Source organism: Octodon degus, unplaced genomic scaffold, assembly GCF_000260255.1.
Source record: "Octodon degus isolate 3935 unplaced genomic scaffold, OctDeg1.0 scaffold00015, whole genome shotgun sequence".
In the NCBI taxonomy this organism is placed as follows: Eukaryota; Metazoa; Chordata; class Mammalia; order Rodentia; family Octodontidae; genus Octodon; species Octodon degus.
Genome location: NW_004524591.1, coordinates 4,099,080 through 4,117,044, shown reverse-complemented (window position 1 = coordinate 4,117,044; position 17,965 = coordinate 4,099,080). Strand labels below are relative to the sequence as shown.

The following is a 17,965-nucleotide window of genomic DNA, read 5'->3' as shown; positions in this document are numbered from 1 at the left end:
AATACCTGACGTCTGTGTATACCTTTCCTCTCTTTTTTTTTTTCTTCTACTTAAAGTGCAGTCTAGGGGCCCAGGGAGATGGCTCACCAGGACAAGCGCTTCCCTGGCAAGCGCAAGGGCCTGAGTTCAATCCCCTGCTCCAAAAAGAAAAAGAAAGAAAAAGAAAAGTGCAATCTACTTTTGGAAAATTATTGACTACTCACATATCATCTAATGCAAGAAACTCACTAATATTTCTGTCCTATACAGTGCTTGTGACCTCATTCCAGAGACCCATGCCATCAGTGTCATCTACTTTATTGATATCCAGTACTTGCAAATTAGGTGTAGGTTTTCTGGGCAGTTGATATATATATATATCATTAATATATATATTTAATGAATCCAGTGACAATTGCATTGGCAATTAAAAATTGATTTGGAGGAATAAAGCACATACATCTTCTATCACAATTAAAATAATGACTCTAAAAGCAAATCTTGCTGACCAATACCGGAAGTCAATTTCAGGACTTACATGGAGAACCTGATGACGTTACCAATCAATGCCAGATCTTGTATTTAGCATCAGTTGTTGAATAAGAATGAACCATAATATGTACATAGTAACACATTTACTTAGATCCAAAGAACATTACTGGTGAAAGGCACATAAAAGTTTATAATATTTAAAGCTTAGACTAGTTAAGAGCTAATAAAACGTATAATATTTAAAGTTTTTAGAAACTAGAATATACGGTTCACCACTGTATTGCTGTCCTCAATATTTTTCATGTTTTCTATTAGTGTCAAGACAAACTTCCAGGGCTGGTGAGATGGCTCAGTGGTCTAAAGCACCTATTTAGAACAAGCTTAACAAAGCACAGGGACCGCGGTTCAATCCCCCAGCACCACATGCCAGCCAGCCCCGCCCCCTGGTGGGCTGAGCTGGCCACACACACACACACACACACACACACACACACATAAATAAAAAATTTAAAAAAAGAAAAAAAGACAAACTTCCAGATTAAAGTGCCTGCTTATGCAGATGCAGAGGCCGGAGTTCAATCTCAGGCATGCTGTGCTGGCCCCTGCCCCCGGGACATGCTGAGAAGGTGACTGAGACTGGGGGTGACTGAGACTGGGCATGGTGGCATACATGTGTAATCCCAGCACTTGGAAGGCTGTAAACAGCGGATCAGTACGAGTCCGATCTAATAGTGAGACCTTGGGCACCCTGTAGTCCCTTTCCTAAATAAATAAATAAATAAATAAAAATAAAAACAAAATTCACCACTCAAGGTACCTGACAGATTCTTAAGCCGTGTTGAGACTATGGCTTTAGGACTGTGCACGTGAGCTTAGTGCTCGGAAACATTTGACTGTGGTAATCAATGGATGGCTTCAGGAGATTGTTTCTTTTGTATCTGTACGTTAATAGATAGCGGAATCTATTTCCTTTGTGTCTGGAGCTTCAAATATTTTAATATTACTTTCATCTTATATTTTATAAGGCCTAATGGGTTTTAGTCATGGTTAGAGGGGCAAGAAATTAAAAGTGCTAGTAGGTACTACATAAGAAATTAAAATAAGTTATAAATGATGATCTTATTGGTCATGAATATGAATTTCACACTTGGCTAAGGAAACAGGACTTCTTCATCAGTAATGTATTTTATACGTATATCTCCTGAGGAAAGTGTCATTTGGACAGACGACAAGGAGCAACCAAGAGAATAATTTTTTAAAGGGTGCCGTTTAAACTTGGCGTGTTTGGGGCCAGCCAGATAGCTCAGCGGTCTAGCGTGCCTGCGGCGGCAGAGCGCGGCGCCTGGGGTCGGATCCGCGGCGCTTGGGGCCGGCGCGTCCATCCCCGGGGCGCACTGAGACGGAGACTGAGAGCGCGCGTGGTGGCGCGCATCTGTAATCCCAGCTCTTGGGAGGCTGAACACAGGCGGATTGCTACGAGTCTGGTCTACATAGTGAGACCCTGTCCACCCTGTGGTCCTAAATTCATAAAATAATAATAATAATAAAATTAAAAAATAAACAGCGTGTTCTATGAGTCCAAAATAGTCATGTGACTCCATTCAGGAAATCTCACTAATGATTTCCTACAGGGGAAGTTTGTATTTTAAAGTGGACACTTGTGTATTCTCTGTGCCTTCATAAATTATCTTACAAATGAAGAACCTGAGAGGCGAGGGAGGGGAGAGGACATCTTTCCGAGTTGGAAATGAGCCAGGCAAGAGCGCAGAGGAAGAGTGTGGCCTGTATGCTAGATTTCACGTGTGTGTTGGAAGGCTATTAGATACTATTGCTTAGAATGCGTGGCTAACGCGTTGCACCAATCTACATGGTTCAAGCTCAACGTATTTTAAACAGATATAATACGTAGTTCATTAGTTTCTAGTGTTACGGACACTTTAACCAAATGAAAAAGCCTTTCCCTTAAAGTTGACGTGATTAATCATGTATAACGAACTTTAAATTTTCCTTGTAATTCAATATTTTGTATTTTTAGAGCAAAGAACAAAATTTTAACAGAACTCAGTTTAGGGTTTGCCGCGTCCCAGAACTGCGTTCCTCGCTGCGACCGCTAGATGGCAGCGCTACATTGCTTAACATCAGAGGGCACTTTTAAAAATTGTTTTGCATGTCAAGAACTCTGGTGGGGGGAAAAAAGAAATTTCTCTTTTCTTTTTACATCTTTAAAAACATAAGGTAACTATGGTTAAAGTTTTCTTTTACTGAAATACACAAACCCTCTAACACATGTAATGATCATAAAACATGAATTTGCTTGAAACAGCTTTGTAATTCTCAGGCGTGACATATATTTTAAATAGCCGGAGTGACACGGAGACAGTTGAATGCTGACAGCCTTGCTTTAGTAATTGAGATTTATTTCCTTTCAGTAGTCAGCTAATGTGTTGTGTTATTACCTATGTCCGTAGTATGACACCTCCCACCTCCCAGCCCACATTTTGCTTATTAAACGGAATTCTAGAAGCTTCCGCTTGAAGTCGGCCAGCAATTGCGAAGCCTGCCTTGTTATGTTGTCTTGTATATTCTTGTCTGTTGTCATTTGTGAGCCTGAGGAGCAGATTATAATTGAGAGTGAGTGTGAAATACCACAGTGTATTTGAAAGCGCTGCAGAGTGCTAACCAAATTATAGAGCTAGGAGAACCTCCCTGGGAGAGCCAGCCTTATTTCTAACAGTTATGGTTTCATTGAAGTTTATTTTTCTCCATCAATAGAACCCTAAATGCTGCTTTACTTTAAATCATATGTTTTGCTATCAAAACTCAAAAATGTAGTTCACTGGGACCTGATTCTCTGCCAGAGAGAAGACAGCAAGAATGACTTCATTTCTCTCAAGAAGGTTTGTGCAGTCCTCAGAAAAGGCAAGATGAAGTGGTCGGAAAAGTCTTGCTGTCTGGTGCACGTGAAGCTGACAGTCTGGATAGTTCAGAGATTTTGATGACTGCTATCAAATGTTTCCACCTGAGCCTGTTCAGGCTTTCCTCAGCATGTGTATCACTGAGCATTTTTTAAAGATGTCACAGAATGAAGAATGTTTTTCTTCGTTAGTAATTATCTGTGTTAGTGATTGGCATCTATAAAGGGACAGATATTAATGAGTTTAGGCTGCAGACCCGGAAGGCCTCTGTTACAACTGCTCAGATCCGCTGCATATAGCACAAGCTTTCTGAGATGTTGTGCAACTGAGCTTTCATCCTTATCAACTCTATTTGCCAAAACAGGTTGCTAGAAAGATTTGACCCAATGCCACATTTTGGCAATCACTGATAGGTTCTGTCACTACTTTGTCAGATCACCAACAGAAGGAATTTCAGTTCATTTTAATTCAGTCAGGAAAAATAAGTCTAACACCCCTTAGCAGATGGGAACTAACGTCAGACTTGATGACCGGTGGAAAGAGTGCAGAGAAGCAAAGGATTTCATCAGATCAACCTTTACTTTAGTTCTGTTGTTAGTTAACTGCATTATATTATGCAGACAGCTACTCTTTCTAGGAAAAAAAAGTAGCCAAAAGCCTATTTCCTTTTCCAATATTATTCTAGTTTTAACATTCCTTTTTCCAGATGAACAAAATAATAAATAGTGCTGTACTTCCTGAAACCTATAATCTCAAATCTTCGCTAATTTGTTCCAGGAAAAATTCTGAATTAGTAATATCATATAAGTAGGAGTGCCAATTTAGGTATTACACATACTTAACAGATTTAAGAATTGCATATGTTAAGGTAACCTTCATGTGAGAGTACTCTAGCTTCTTGATTGTGGATTGCAAGTTAGCATCGAATTTATGATGATTTGAATGGTTGCTTTCCTCACGCACCGTGAGTACAAAATCCCCTTAGCCTTTAGTCCTAACATGTGCTTTAAATTTTGCCTATGAGATGATTCAGGACATCTTTTTTTTTTCTCTCTCAAAAAAAAAGGACACTATTTTATGTTCTCTGGTAAAATATCTGAGTAATAGAATTCAGAAGATGATGTATCTTTAATTGAATAATTTAGAAAACTTACAGTTCACATTCCAATTTTGAACATTTTGATTGGATTACAAGTTTGGTTCTGCTCTAAGCACGGCTCCACCTAAACTGCAGTTACAACACAAGAAAGATGTGACCATTCTTGAGATTTCAGATATGGCTCTTAAAAAAGATTTTGTGATGTTCAAATTTTTGAGCTTGCGTTGGAAGCGTGGGAATCACAGGGATTCACCCTGAAGGCAGAAGGTACAGCCTGAAAATCGCCAGTTGATTGCAAGCCAGCCCTGAATGCTGTCACCGCTCCCTAAATGGCCTAGTTCCAGGCGAGTTCATCTTTTTGTCTAAAACAGTGGTTTGTTTCATCTTCACATGTGTCTTTTATGACCTTCAACAAAATAGTTAGAAGGTTATTTAAAGTGTTGGAATAGTCCACAACATGAGCAGTTCTGTATATCCCGTGTAGGTCAGTAGAAACACGCCTGGATGTAGGACTGGCGGGACTTGGGTCGGGAGATACGTGCCTTTTCTCCTTGAAGTTTTTGGGAAATAATGTTCGCATTAGCTCTGCTTCACTGCAACATTATATAGGACATTGAATATATTTAGCAAATAAACTAGATCTTTTGAAGTTACTGAGTGAGTGAAGCAGTTCCAGTATGTCCTAGCGGACGTTCTGCCCACTGAAACATCACTTTGGCTTGGGGTGAACTGAGGGCTGAGGAAGAGTTGCCAAGCTGCTCCTGTGCCAGGAGGAGCCCGGGATTCATTCCACATCTCCTGCTATCCTGAACCCAGAGCTGAGCCACGTCATTCCGCCCCAAGGCGTCCTGCCCAGCAATGAAACATCAGAAGGCAAATTTTGTGTAAAGCTATATAGTGAGCCTATAGATATTTTTCTGAATTCCTTTGGTTGAAACCCTGGGAAGTTACCCTACCAAACCCAGCCGTGGTACTAATATTTGGTATCTATATAATGCTGGTCTGCTGAGGTGCTAACTCAGTGGCACAGGTATTACATAATGGAGCCTCCCACAGTGGCCTGCGCAAAGGAAGTGAGTGCTTCCATTTTATTAGAGAGGAAAATAGGAAGAGAAGAGAAATGGCTTATTCACAATTTTCGGCCCAGGCCAGGAACCAACCCTCCATATTCTCTGTTTATTTTTTTATATATAAAAGTGAATTTCTTTCTTGGCAATAAATATTTATTTGTAACAGAAATACTAATAGAAATGTGCTCTACTGGCTGATAGACTAGGAAGACAGCTTTTTTCTTCCCACTAAGTTTACGATCCAAGTAAGATAAACAAGACAAGACGTGAAAGTCACGAAAGTGGGAGTGGAACTGGCAGTCCTGAGAAGTGGTTGGTCCCTGATTGCAATTGCTCCTCCCAAAGAAGTCGCATATATATTTTATCCCTTGCATATTTTGGCGATACATCCGGCTAAGAGCTCTAAGCTATTTAATTTGTGTTTTGGTACAGCGTTTTCTGCCTGGGTAATGGCTTTGTGCATCAGTCGCAGCCGGTTACATGGCTAAGCGTTCTGATTGACAGAACACCCACGCTCAGACTTGCTTATTTTTTGATAAGAAAATGCCAGCTAACTCCGTCCATATGTGCTCTGCAACCGGCTGAGGCTCATTCCCATGGAATGGACAATCATTTAAAAATAAAATCTCAAGGAATATAAGAACAGTAGCATAGAGGAAAATTAGACTTTTTTTCATTTCTCCTTTTATTTCAAATATTTAAAGAACTTTTACCATTCTCTTCAATGCTTATTAGTTTATTTGTAAAAATTAATGAGCCTATATTTTAACTTTTTCCATTAGATATTTAGTTTTTTACTGTGATTAAAATTGGAAAATGCAGGGTTTGCCAAATACAGCAAAATTAAATATTATTGTATTTATATTGTACAGCTTCTAGGGATTTTACAGACTTAATCAAACTAGAATGCAAAGCTTTTATGCTTTAGTATTGGAAGAAAACTAAACCAGGTGTAGCTTGAAGCCTCAGGAAACCTTCAGCATGGCTAATTGTGTTGAGAGTCCTTTAATCCCTGGTCAGGAAAATAAATGTGAATATTTTTGATATTTGTAAAATATCTGGGATTCTCCTTCATGAGTGTGGTTGAGTTAGTTGGCCGTGCTTTCCTGACTTCCAGCAAAAGACATGAGGCTGCTAAACAAGACAGTGAGACGAAGTACTCAAAGTAAGCAGCCGAGCTTCATGCGGAAGTCAGTTTGCCTCTTTCCTCAGTTTCATGCAGACTGTTATGATTTGTGTCTAGATGCGTGCGCGCGCGCACACACACACACACACACACACGCATGCATGCACACACACAGCTGCATGCCTTAAGCTCTTTTAGAGGTGGACGAATCTAGATGTGTGATGCTGGATTGGAGGTGGGTGGTTGCTAAATCAGTCCACCCCTAAGTTTAGCACCGCCCTAATCCCAGAAGTGTAGATATCATTAAGCAGAAAGATGTCATGAAGCTCTCTTGCTGCCTTGACTTTCTGCTGCCATGTACAGTTGCCCCTCTGTCATATGACACCCTCCCTTGGACCCAAATGTGGACTGAAACCTCTATAACCTGTGAGCTCCATAAGCCTTTCCTCCTGTAACCTGGGATGTCAGGTGATTTGTATCAGCAACAAGAAAAATAAATAAGACAGGGATGATGGTGCATGACCTAAGTTATTGCAATGCACAGGACCAGAGCTTAAAAACTGGTTCAGAGAACTTCACCTCTTAATAAACTAAATAGGAACCTACTGAACCTTTTCTAAGAGGTATAAGATCATCTGTAAAAGCTTGGACAATTAATAAACCTGCCCCCTCCTCTTGCGGAAGACACATCTCTATTGTCCAAGGCTGCATACTATCCAAGTATTTTTGAAAGCTTTTATAAAAAAACATGTTTCTGCTAGCAAAATATACTAGCAGAAGTTCAGGAGACCCATGGAGAATTATCTACCAGGAAGCATTTTCATTAATGTTTCATATTATGATGCAAATTTGACATTTCTGATTCCAATGTAAGACTGAGTTATTATAGATCTTCTCAACTCTTTCAAATCTAGTCCCTTATCTCTTGATTGAGAAGACCAAAATGTGGTTGGGGCATTCTTATTAACATTTTATTCTCAAAAGAGACAAAATGACTTGGGATGTTCATATCGTCATATTCCTACACAATTAGTATTGCTTCCCAGACCCAAACAAGTTATCTACAAGTATTTGGTGAATGTATTCCAAGAAATATGATGGTTTCTTATTAACAACATATATATATATATATATATATATATATATATATATATATAGTGAATGAGTCCATCTGAAGTTAATGCCAGTGTCCAACAAATTAGCAAGCAAAGAGTTCATTTTAATACAAAATGATATTATAGGAACAATGACACATACTAAATTCATGGGAAAATTTGACTTGTAGGGAACTCAGGGTTCATTAGCATCATATTATTTTGTGTTATTTTTATCTTCAACAATGTTGCTATCATTAACCTGATTAGAGAAGTAGTTATAGTATTACATTGTGTTCATTTTGCCTGTTAAACTATAATCATAATACCTTTGTTAAAACTGTAAAACAATATAAATTCTAGTTTGTGGCAAATAACTAAAGCGATTGCTATAAATATATTGATATGGGTTTAGTATGTCATCACCCTTTTGTAAGAGTAAATGTATTCCTATTTTACAAAAGAGGAATAAACAAATGATAATGTAATTAGGCCCTTAAAATGTTTGCCTATTAAAATTTATTGAGAAACGAAACATATTACACCAACGTGGAGTACCTGGAGCACCCGCAAGTGAGTATCATCGTGTCTCCTTTGCGCGGCTCTTCCCGATGGTTGCCTCCCACGCCTCTGCTGTCTTCGAAGAACAAGCACCATCGTCAAGCTTTTGCATAGCCTAGAGCCTACTGACAACCAAGGGTTAACATCATCTTTGCAAGTTTCCATTTCTCAGGCTCATCCAGTCAGTAATACTTTCTTTCTCTTTCTCATTTATTTGTTTGTGGAATTACGCTGAGGGTAAAGTCTTGGAAGAGAAGGCAGGTACATCCTTGTTCCTAGCAAGTGCTCCATGCGGAAGGTCATTGGGCTGGTTTTGAGTGTGCTGTTGAACTGTTGACATGAGACCAGAATTTGTGGGTTACTATAACATCCGAGATTTGTTATCAATATCTCATTCCACAAGAGCACATGTGTTTTCCTAAAGACTCTGTGGCGAACTTGGAGAAAGTCAGAGATGAAATAACAGATTGTCTTCCAGTGCTTCAGCCCAGCTCTGAATTATATTGGCACCTACATATTCTACTGTTTATTTCATTAAGTGAAATCTGTTTCTTTTACGCCCCGTGCAGAATGTGAAGGATGACGGGCAGCACGTGTGGAGACTCAAGCACTTTAACAAGCCTGCCTACTGCAATCTCTGCCTGAACATGTTGATTGGCGTGGGGAAGCAAGGCCTCTGCTGCTCCTGTGAGTACCGTCCTCGCTGCCAGGGCGCCTGCAGCTCACTTGGGAGCGGCTGGCTTCATGGGCTGCTCCTCTTTATAGGTGGAGACCCACTGAGTGGTCCAGACCCTGCCTGTTCCTAGGACTGTCAGTTTTAGGATTTTCTTGCTAAACATTTGATCCACCTGAGTTTTACATTTTTTTTTTTTAATTTAGGAAATTCTTCCTTAAAAGAAACAATTAAGGGGATTTTCCATTTCTTTATTTTCTTCTCAGGAAAGCTTATTTATGATTCTCTTTTATTTGGGGATTATTTCCAAAATGTCCACGAATTTTGCTCTTGCATATCTTATTCATAGCTATTCCTTTCTTCTCCCGTCTAAGTTAGTCACTTTATTCCTAGTAAATGAGCCAATTCCTTCAGGCCTTGGGAAAAAGTCACAGTGATTGATTAAAAATAGGTTTGCAATCGAATCAAGAAATTTAACAACTTAAAAGCATTATTTTCATGCTATCATAAACAAAATACATGGATATTGGAGTGCAAAGTGTTGCTGGTTCCTGAGTTTCGTGCATTCGCGTCATTTCATTTTCATTCTCTTTTCAAGTTTCATTTTATTCTCCAAATTCAGAGGACTTAAAATTTCATTTATAAATTATAAAATTTATTTATCTTTAAATCTACCATAGATTTATCTGAGAGGATTTTATACTCCTGACACTCCTGGTTATTCAGAGGAGACGCCATCCTCTTACTTAATGATGAAATTGTTCCTTTCTTCAGTAATTTGCTTATCCCTACCCCTTTCTACTAGGTACAAAGTTACTGCAACTCCTGAATCTATCAAACATGATATTAGGGGGTGTGTACTCTAACTTTTAAATCCGGCTTCCTACAAGATTTTAGATATTTAATATTAATGATTGTTTATGCTTGGGAATTCACCCTCAGATTTATTATTTGACATTAAAAGGGATGTTTTAGTATATCTATATAATTTCTTAAGTGTTTTGGGATTTTCAAACATTTCATGAACTTTGCCACATTTTTAAGACAGTTTCTGATCACTATTAGTTATACCAGAGCATTTGACATGCACAGTGAAAATGCTTTGGTTCCAAATCTCTGTGATTGTTTTCAAAGAAAACGATATATTTGATGATATCAGATGTTGATATGAGCATATAAAAAACTCTCAAGGTGAGTTGTAGCTCCTGAGAATTTTTTCTCACAGTTTTTCCCTTTTTAGTGTACGGAAGATAATACTTGCAACATGATTGCTTTAGAAAGGAGTAGAAAAAAATTTTTTTTTCCTCAGTTGTGCCAATAACAATCACGGATATGATATTTTCTAGAATTTTACTCCTTGAATACTATGTGAATTTAATGTTTTCATTCACATTTCAGGAAGTGTTTAGTTTGTTTGATTTTTTTTCATTTTTATTGTATGGACTACCTGATTTTTTAGTGTTCTATATATTGATGCATTTAGAACTCATTTATAATGAAGATTTTATAAAAGACTACATGTATGTTACTGTAATTTTATTCAAGTTCAATTCTTATGTGAAGATGTGAAAATTGTATATGTTAGAATTGTGATCTATTATACATATACATATATTTGCTTGTACATGTTTATATACACACTTGCATACAAATGAAAGCTTTGCTTACGTATGCCATATACTATCCAGTAGGAATTATTTTGGGGTGGCAAATGATCCTATAATGTGAATTAAAGGGCAAACTTTTACTTCAAGCCAGGTATGTCTGATGAATTCTCTTCTCTAGAAATAGTATAAGCAGCCACTTAAGGTTTACATCAAACAATAGAAAAAATAGTATAAACTCATAGGCTTCTCTTCCAGTGTTCTGCGGCTGAACTATAGATCTCTTTCTTCTAGCAGTGACACCAAGCCATTTGGCAGTCATCAATTTGTCTTTAATATTTTTGTCATCTGGAAATTATTGTGAAAAATTCAAGTGAGGGCTGATTTAATTAAGCATTTCCTGCTATGCCATGATAGAGGGGTCTTGGTTTTTCACATGCATAATATTTCCTGTACTAATTGGCCTTTTGTACTCCATGGTAAAAACAGTCGACATGGACTTTTCCTTGATGTGGCTGATTGCATTGATTAGGGAGCAGTGGATATGAAATGAGGTTCTGCTAATGCCGTTCTTTCCCTGTGAAATTGCAATCAGGACCCGGATTAGCTCTGAATCTGTGTACCTGTTTTCTTTCAGTCTGCAAATACACAGTCCATGAACGCTGTGTGGCTAGAGCCCCTCCCTCTTGCATCAAGACCTACGTGAAGTCCAAAAAGAACACGGACGTAAGTGTGTGGCCGCGCTTGCTTGCTGTGCGTGGTGGTGATGGATATTGCTTCTTACCTTGATGCTGCTGTTCTTCTGTTCTAGGTCATGCACCATTACTGGGTTGAAGGCAACTGCCCAACCAAGTGTGACAAGTGCCACAAAACAGTAAAATGTTACCAGGGCCTGACGGGACTGCATTGCGTTTGGTGTCAGATCACAGTGAGTAATTATATCAAACAAATCCTAGCCTTCACTCACAGACAAGGCAGTACATCCAGGCATCTGGGACTGCTACATGGAATGGCTTCTTTAGTGTTGGAATCAATTAACATAAAACTGTGAAAGCTTATTACTGCTTCAGGCTTCCAAAGGGATAGGATCAGGTCAGATTTGTCTTTAAAGAATCCAGAAATTGGGAACTAATAACAATCTTCCGGTTCACACTAGCATATTGTTTTCAAACTGTGTTCCATGGAACCATAGGGGTTCCCAGGAAGGCCAACAGAGCTGGTGGTCACAGGTAGGCAATTAGAATATGCACTATCTAGGATGAGCTCCACCTCCCTCTATATTGTAAGTGCTTTCTCTTATCTATATTGTGAATTTATTTTAAATGAGGTTCTTGGGGCAACAAAAAAAGGGGGGAGGTTAGAAAAAAATGAAGGAGGTGTTGAAAAAAAACATTTATTGTATAATAAAATGAAGAATACTTCAAGTTAAGCAAATTGTCTTTGGCCACGTGGTGAGGTACAAAGGGGAGAAGTCCACCTGCTACGTCTTGCTGTTTCTTGGAACTCGTATGACCCCAGCTGCCAACACGTTGTGGGCTTGCTTATCCAGGTGACTTTTAAGTTGGAGGAAAAGAGATTTAGACGTCAATGCCAAACACATCATTGTATTGACAATTAAGAAAAATCAATCTCTCTTGAAACACTTTAGGACTCTTCCTGGCTTCGATGAAGGTCAAAACCATTCAAAAATACCTTTTGGGGAATGAAAATGAGATGTAGAACCTCTAATATTTTATGTTTATTTTCTGGAAATTAATTAGAATTTACATTTTCCATAATGTCTGTTTTTCTTAATAGAATAACCATCATTTATGAGACTAGAAGTTTCCTAGTTTTACCCTCATTAGATAGTTTGACTACTTGTATAGTAATAATGCTTTTCTTTTGAAAGCATAAAATAGAAGGGGAAACTGAGTCACCTAAGTAAATAAATTGCTCCACAATGTTCATCTTCAAGTACCAAAACACTGGTTACACAGTATTCTTAACAATGCATGCACACACACACACACACACACGCACACACGCACACATATACAGTATAATGAGAAAAACAATCTATGGCTTATATTTCAAAATGCAATTAAGCACTTTCTTTTTTAAAAAATGAACATACTTTTTTCCCTCATTTTCACATATTACCCAGTTACATCACATTTCCTTGTCAAAAATTGCTACATTATGAAAGATATTTTCAGTTTTTAAAATGTTGGTTATTATAATAAAATGCCTAATGATGATTTCAGTTGCACACACGTTATACTTACATTGAATTCCCACTTTCAAGAAAACAACCTTTGTTTCAATTGTTTAAAAAAAATCATGTACATTGGATTCTGGTTTTTGCTAACTATCTGCAAGATCCACACAGATTTGTTTCAGGTCTTATGGGAGGCTGCTTCTCTTGTTTTCACCTGAGTCTTGATGCAAGTACAAATTGTAATTAGAAAATATCAGAATAAATTTTATGCTTATGTTTAAAATTGTTTTCCTCTTTAAAAAGAAGCCTTTATTGTAATGCCTTAATTTTGTAATTTTTATTTTCTTTTTTAAATTGCTTAACTAAGGTAATATTTCAAAACCATGAAAAGCTTGAATGTTAAACTTTGCATTGCTGCCGCTGCAAATATAAAAACATTTAAAGATCTTGGAATTTTTTATTTCATTCCCCACTTTCACTTGCAGTTTAGTCTCCATGAGTGCATCTTCCACCTTTCCCATTTTATAGGATCTGTTCTCCCCCAGGTCACCATGGGTGAGGTCTCCTACTGGTACTCTGAGGATTTTAAAATAATTTCTTGTTTATATATTCCAGTCTTTTTCTTATTCTCTCTTTTTTTTGTCTGTTTGTTTGAATGGTTCCTTCTGTCTGTGCCTTCATAGTCTTCACCTAGACCATGAACAAATAAAGGTATCATACACAAATCATTCCTTTATCTTTGGTCAAAGCTTGTCATATCCTTCCATTTACCATAAAAACAGGTGTTATGTGAATAAAGACTGATTTTGAAATATAACTATTTTAGGCTTTTGCTCAGTAGTACAAGCACCTGCCTGGCAAGCACAAGGTTCTAAGTTCAATTCATGGTACCAGAATAAATAAAAAAATAAATCATGATTTCATATTCTAAATGAGTTCAGTCAATAGATTCCTAAGATTTTATTTTTATAGTACAGATAAGTACATGATACTATAGCAGAACACAACATAAATTGTAAATATCTTTAAATCCAAGCTCTAAATCAAACAGTCACTGAATTTTATTTGGGAAAAAAATGCCACCTAGTAGGTCCAAGAGAATTAATTTAGTGTTAGGGGGGAAAAAAAGATAATTGCTCCAGCAGCTCCCCTTTCATTAAACTCTCCCATGTCCTGAGGCTCATGGCCTGTCTCAACTAAGAATCAGGAGGTCCAGGCTTTGCGTAGTCTCATATCTTGCATTCTGTGAGGCAGTATTCACACAATTTTAAAAACATATGTGGAAGAATTTATAGCCTTCTCAAAAGCAACTTCTGATGTTGTGTATTTTTAGCATTTTAATTTTAACAAGTTGCGGGAATGCTTTCATTAATTTAATGATTTTCCTGGCTAGTTGACACAATGTGTTTATTTCAGATCACTTGTGTATCTAGCGGCATTCATAGAAAACTTTGAATGGGCCACTGTTTGAAAATTTTAGTGTAAGACCGACTTGTACTTGAGTAACATCCACCTACTACTTCTAATGACTTCTGACTGACTAAACCTACTTGCTTTAGTTCTTGTAGTTTGCAGAAAGGGTCGTATGTGGAAAGAGTTGCCAGTCACTATTATTAGAGGGAAGAGCAAGTGTTCTTGAGACGGAGCCTTAAGAAGGCCTGTCAGGCTAACTCTAGGGATAGTCACTGCAGAGGGAAAAGAAAGAGTGAAAGTTATCAGCCTTTCAAGGTATGACCAAAGGCGGGCTGGAGAGATGGCTCGGTGGTCTAAAGCACCTACTTAGAACAAGCTTAGCAAAAGCATCAGGGACCGCGTTCAATCCCCCAGCACCACATGCCAGCCAGCCCTGCCCCCTGGTGGGCTGAGCTGGCCTCTCTCTCTCTCTCTCTCTCTCTCTCTCTCTCTCTCTCAAATAAATAAATAAAATTAAAAAAAAATTTTTAAAAAAAGGTATGACCAAAGGCTTTACTGCCTTTTTATTTATGACTTTTGGAAATCACTTAAGTATAGGTCAGGTCAATCAGATTCTTCATTACTGTGTGTCACTTACTAGTTGTGCTATCGAGGGTTATGTGTGTTACTAGTTTTGACCAATCTTTTGTTTTATAAAATGGAGCTAATGATCTCTTTACCATAGTGGTATTATAAAGATTAAATGGGTAAAAGAAATACATGTATTGGGGCTCCCATAGAGGCCCTCAGACATAGTTAAGTGCTCAGGAAGAGGTAATCCATGCAGTGAGAGCCAGGCAAATCATCCCATTGGTGCCCTTCAAACCAACCCTGTCATCCAGAGCACACCTCTGAGGGATCTGTGCTGCCTGGCCTGAGTGAGAACAGAGCCTGCATGTCTTGAAAGTGGTCAGGATGGATGCTGTGGCCCCACCAAGCTCAGGAACTGCGCTGTCCAACAACAGCTGCTCCAGAGCTCCTGTTCAGTCAGACATGGTGGACCATTCCCCAGGCATTGCAAACACAGTTAGGAGTGAATTTCTTTTACTCTGTTATTTTACCTTTATCTCATTTTTACAGTCTGTCACTGAGCCTTGACTTTTCTTTCTTAAAATATCTCTCTCAAATCTGGGTTTTTGTCTCCACATTCACAACCCTAGTACAAGCTCTTAGCACCTCTTGCCTAGATTCGAGTAGAATCTCTTGGCTTATCTCCCTGACAGAAGGTACATTTTTCTCTATTGCAGCCTACATACCACCTCCAGGAAGATCTTCCAAAAATACTGATTTGTTATTATAGGCCTTCTTCAGCACCCTCTGATAATTCTGCTTATCTCAACCCATCAATTCAATTTGGCTTTCAGTTCCTCAGAATTCAGACCTGAACCTAAGCATATGATAGGATTAGCCCACAGGTACTCCCTCCATGTTAGCTGCCTATTTGTTGGCAATTCCTTGTGAAGACCATGTTGTCATTTTATTCTGCCCCTTCACTTCATTCATCTCTTTTTACATTCTTACTTTAACTCAGGAACCAAATTCTGTATCTTCCTTGAATATTGTTTTACATGAGTATTTCCTTTTCCTAAATACTATATTTATGTTTTCTCCACACCAAGAAGTAAGACTAAATTGTTCTCCATGAGTTTCATGTCTGCAACAAACTTGGCCACACTACTTGTCCAATCTTTTTCAGATGCACATCAATGTCACATGTTTTGGGTTTTCTTTTTTTGCCATAATCAGTTGACATTCTTGATACAGCATTACATTTAGAGAAAATCCTCAATAAGTTTGCTTCATTGACTCAAATATTCTTCTCCTTACAACTAAAAACTGAATTTAACACATAAACCATGTAAATATTGTTTTCAGATATCATCCTGCCATATTCCAAAATATATGTGATAGGTAGGATGATATTGAATATTGAGAAAGTTTTAAAAACAAAACCTGTTGTCTCTCTTGGTGTCAGTCAGTCTTCATGATGTCTTGATACCAGCTTTCCACCTTACAGGTATGTAGCTAACCCTTACAGTGAGGTCTTACCTCCTCTGGAGATGTAACCACTTGAAAAAATGACAGCATTAACTACCTAAATAAAAACAGTGGTAAAGCAAATTCCCTGACTCAGCCAACTCATTCCTGTGCTTTCATCTGTGAAGCAGGCAGGGTATGCACTTAGACACTTGACTCTTTATTTATTTATTTATTATTTATTTATTTTTTTCTTCCCATAATTTTATTGATAAATAAATAGCAATGAGACAGTTTCGAATCAAATTGGTAGGACAGTTTCAATAATTAGCACATTGCATACATTCTTCCTAGTGATTAATTGCTGTACAAGATGAGGACGTGATATCCTATTTACAAACCCCATTAGAACAAATCATTCTATTCATTAAGAGAATGTAACTATATATCTATCCTAACCACTTTGAATACACAGATACAAAATGGACATTCGTCTTGTATACCCTTTTTTGTTAAGTTCCGTTATTTGAATATTATAGGTGTGTAAACTCAGCAAAATATTCTAAAAGAGTCCAGTAGTCCATAATAGTATTGGGTCTTCCGCTTGACTGGCAATGTCAGAAATTGTTGAACTGAGTCCCCTACAGCTCAACATAACAGTATGGCTTTACTTCTTATACTTCATGTTTTTTTTTGACGGAACCGGGGATTGAACTCAGGCCCTTGTGCTTGCCAGGGAAGCACTTACTCCACTGAGCCATCTCCCCAGCCCCTATACTTCATTTTTGTACTTTTCTGCTGGATGGTTAAGACCAAGATAAAGCAAGACCTATGCAACAAGATTTGCAGCTTTTGGGTCTGATGAGGTCAGTGAAATCCCCTCAGGATTTATCCTGAGATCCTGGACCTCAGATTGTAGAACCTTTGGCAGTGTCACCCATGCTCTTTATTCCCTTTGTTGGCTTCTTTCTGCTGATGTTGAGAAGCCACTGCCTGTGCCTGCTTGCTTCTGTGAACAGTGTACTGCCTTGGCATTCCATTCAGAGTGTGTTGTGAATTGCTCCAGGTCCATCTAATGATTCCCGCTCTGGCAGGATTCACCAGTTCACTATGGTTTCTGTGGGTGTTAGAAAAGAATGCCTGTTTTACAAGTATAGATTAATAATGTATGGTGTCATCTAAGCATATTTGTTTTACTAACGTATGAAACTGCTAACAGTGTTTAAAAGTTCACAAAGCCATAGAAAGGCTTACTTTAAGAAAAAAAAATAACAACTCTTACAAGGCTGGAGAGATAGCTGAGTGGTTTATGCACCTGCTTAGGCAAGCACAGTGTCTGGGGTTTGATCCCTGACACCACATGCTTTGTAATCCCCAGGTATGCTGAGCCAGCCACGGAGACAGGGCATGGTGGTACATGCCTCTAATCCTAGCACTGGGGAGGCTGAAAACAGGAGGATCACTACAAGTCCAAGCTGTGTAGTGAGACCCTGTACCAAATACATAAAACTAAATACTTAAATAAATAAATAAAATAACAGCTTTAGGATATCACCCTGGAATTTCAAATACAAAATGCTGTAGCCAAGGAAAAGTAGTAACTTACAAATATATTCTTTTAACTTGGGCTACAAAAGTGATTAATGTCTCATTCGTTAATATTTAAGTTTTTATGGAAAATCATGTTTTTCATCCTTTTCACTTTTTTTCTTTTTCTTTCTTT

At 38.1% G+C, this 17,965-nt stretch overlaps 1 protein-coding gene across 2 annotated transcripts in view; it reads left to right on the top strand.

The window, feature by feature from the left end:
- Dgkb (diacylglycerol kinase beta) overlaps window positions 1-17,965 on the top strand; it is a 705,005-nt gene that overhangs the window by 200,573 nt on the left and 486,467 nt on the right. For both annotated transcript variants that reach the window (XM_023709934.1, XM_023709933.1), the window contains exons 9-11: window positions 8,906-9,023; window positions 11,251-11,339; window positions 11,425-11,541. In XM_023709934.1, the coding sequence (XP_023565702.1) occupies window positions 8,906-9,023; window positions 11,251-11,339; window positions 11,425-11,541 (324 nt within the window). The remainder of the gene's footprint in view (window positions 1-8,905; window positions 9,024-11,250; window positions 11,340-11,424; window positions 11,542-17,965) is intronic.